At 47.9% G+C, this 2,414-nt stretch overlaps 1 protein-coding gene across 2 annotated transcripts in view; it reads right to left on the minus strand.

Moving 5' to 3' along the window:
- Nucleotides 1-2,414, minus strand: part of IARS (isoleucyl-tRNA synthetase) — an 84,706-nt gene that overhangs the window by 41,028 nt on the left and 41,264 nt on the right. For both annotated transcript variants that reach the window (XM_008062825.2, XM_021714779.1), the window contains one exon: nucleotides 913-1,011. In XM_008062825.2, coding sequence (XP_008061016.1) covers nucleotides 913-1,011 — 99 coding nt within the window. The remainder of the gene's footprint in view (nucleotides 1-912; nucleotides 1,012-2,414) is intronic.

Genomic DNA, 2,414 nt, shown 5'->3' on the forward strand with positions numbered 1-2,414 from the left:
GGAAGGCTGAGGCGGAAGGATCGCCAGAGCCCAGCAGGTCGAGGCTGCGGTGGCTGGGAGCGGCCACTGCACTGCAGTCTGGGCGACAGAGTGAGACTCCAACTCAAAAAAAAAAAAAAAAAAAATTATAGGCCATGTGTGGTGGCTCATGCCTGTAATCACAGCACTTTGGGAGGCAGAGGTGAGAGAACTGCCTGAGCCCACAGGTTTGAAACCAACCTGGGCAACTTGGTGAGACCTCATCTACAATAAATCAAAAGATCAGCTGGTCATAGAGGCGTGTACCTGTAGTTCCGGCTACCTGGAAGGCTGAGGCAGAAGGATCACTTGAGCCCAGCAGGTTGAGGGTGCAGTGGTCATGACTGTACCACTGCACTCCAGTCTAGGCGACAGAGAGACTCTGACTCAAATAATTAAAAGAAAACAGGTTACCTCTGGGGTGCAATATTATTTAAGTTAGTTTGTTCTCGAACATACAGAATAAAAGATAGCTATTATCACACATCATAAAAGATGGCTATTAAAAATATTACAGGCTGGGCACAGTGACTCACACCTGTAATCCCAATATTTTGGGAGGCAGAAGCGAGAGGACTGCCTAAGCCCATGGGTTTGAGACCAGCCTGGCAACATGGCAAGAGCTTGTCTCTACAATATATCAAAAAAATTAGCCGGACGTGGTGACGCACACCTGTAGTTCCAGCCACTTGGAGGGCTGAGGCAAAGTATCGCCTGAGCCCAGCAGGTTGAGGCAGTGGTGGCCATGAGTGTGCCACTGCACTCCAGCCTGGTCGACAGAGTGAGAAGCTGATTAAAAAAAAATGAATAATAACCACAATTTTGGGGAGTGTAAGCCATATCTACTAACTGCATGACAAAGGACATTATGAAGGAATGCATCTTACTGCTCACCAATAGCACTGGTCATTGCTCTTTAGGAGCTGATCCACCATGTGCTCCACTCGCACGAACCAGCTGGGCACTGCTTTGTAGATGAGGGGAGTGTCTGACCTAGGGAAGCAGAAACATACACACAGCTGGTCAGGATAAGACAGGCATAAGGTAAGATAGACTTTTAGTCTTTTATTGACAGAACCACCTATTTGGGCTTCTGCAAATACTCATTTTTATTACAGAAAAAAACATCTTAATATTTAAAATGGTCCTCTCCCTCCATGAAAAGAAAAAGCTAATAAAGGAATAAGACAAGAAAGAAAATTAAAGTTCTGAGCTGGGTGTGGTAGTTCATGCCTGTCAGTCCAGCACTTTGGGAGGCAGACGCAAGAGGATTGCCTCAGCCCATGGGTTTGAGACCAGCCTGGGGAATATGGTGGGATTTCATCTATACAATAAATAAAAAAAACTTAGCCGGGCATGGTGACGCACACCTTTAGTTCCAGCTTCTTGGGAGACTGAGGCAGAAGGATTGCCCGAGCCCAGCAGGTCGAGGCTGCCGTGGTCAAGAGTATGCCACTGCATTCCAGCCTGGGTGGCAGAATGAGACTCCAACTCAAAAATAAAAAAAAAAGTTCTGCTGGTGACATTACCCAGGAAATAATGTCCACTTCAGCACAGAAAAGGACATATGAAAACCAAATATGAGGCGCCAATGTGAACATTCCATTTTCACTCACATCTTTATAGCATAATCTTTTTTTTTTTTTTTTTTTTTTTTTGAGTTGGAGTCTCACTCGGTCGCCCAGACTGGAGTGCAGTGGCTGCTCCCGGCCACTGCAGTCTCGACTTGCTGGGCTCCGGTGATCCTTCTGCCTCAGCCTTTTGAGTAGCGGGAATTACAGGCATGCGCTACCACACCCGGCTGATTTTTTTTGATTTATTGTAGAGATGAGGTCTCGCCAAGTTGCCCAGGCGGTTCTTGAACCCGCGGGCTCAGGCAATCCACTCACCTCAGCCTCCCAAAGGTGCGGGATTACAGGCTGAGCCACCGAGCCCGGCTATAGCATAATCTTATGTGAAAACAATTCTCAAAATAAAATAGGAAGGCAATTTTCAGCTGGGCATAGTGGCTCATGCCTGTAATTCCAGCACTTTGGGAGGCAGAGGCAAGAGGACTGCCTGAGTCCAGGGGTTCGAGACCAGCCCGGGCAACTTGGCAAGACCTTATCTTTATAATAAATCAAAAAATTAGCTGGGTGTGGCAGCGCTCACCTGTGATTCTGGCTACTTAGAGGGCTGAGGCGAAAGGATCACCTGACCCCAACAGGTCGAAGCTATAGTAGCGTGAGCATGCCACTGCACTCTAGTCTGGGCGACAGAGTAAGACTCTAGCTCACAAAAAATTAAATAAAAAAGAAGGCAGCAGCCGGGCTCGGTGGCTTAGCCTGTAATCCCGTGCCTTTGGGAGGCTGAGGTGAGTGGATTGCTTGAGCCCGTGGGTTCGAGACCCGCCCGGG

This window comes from Carlito syrichta, unplaced genomic scaffold, assembly GCF_000164805.1.
Source record: "Carlito syrichta isolate Samal-C Ts95f unplaced genomic scaffold, Tarsius_syrichta-2.0.1 Scaffold97032, whole genome shotgun sequence".
Lineage (NCBI taxonomy): Eukaryota > Metazoa > Chordata > Mammalia > Primates > Tarsiidae > Carlito > Carlito syrichta.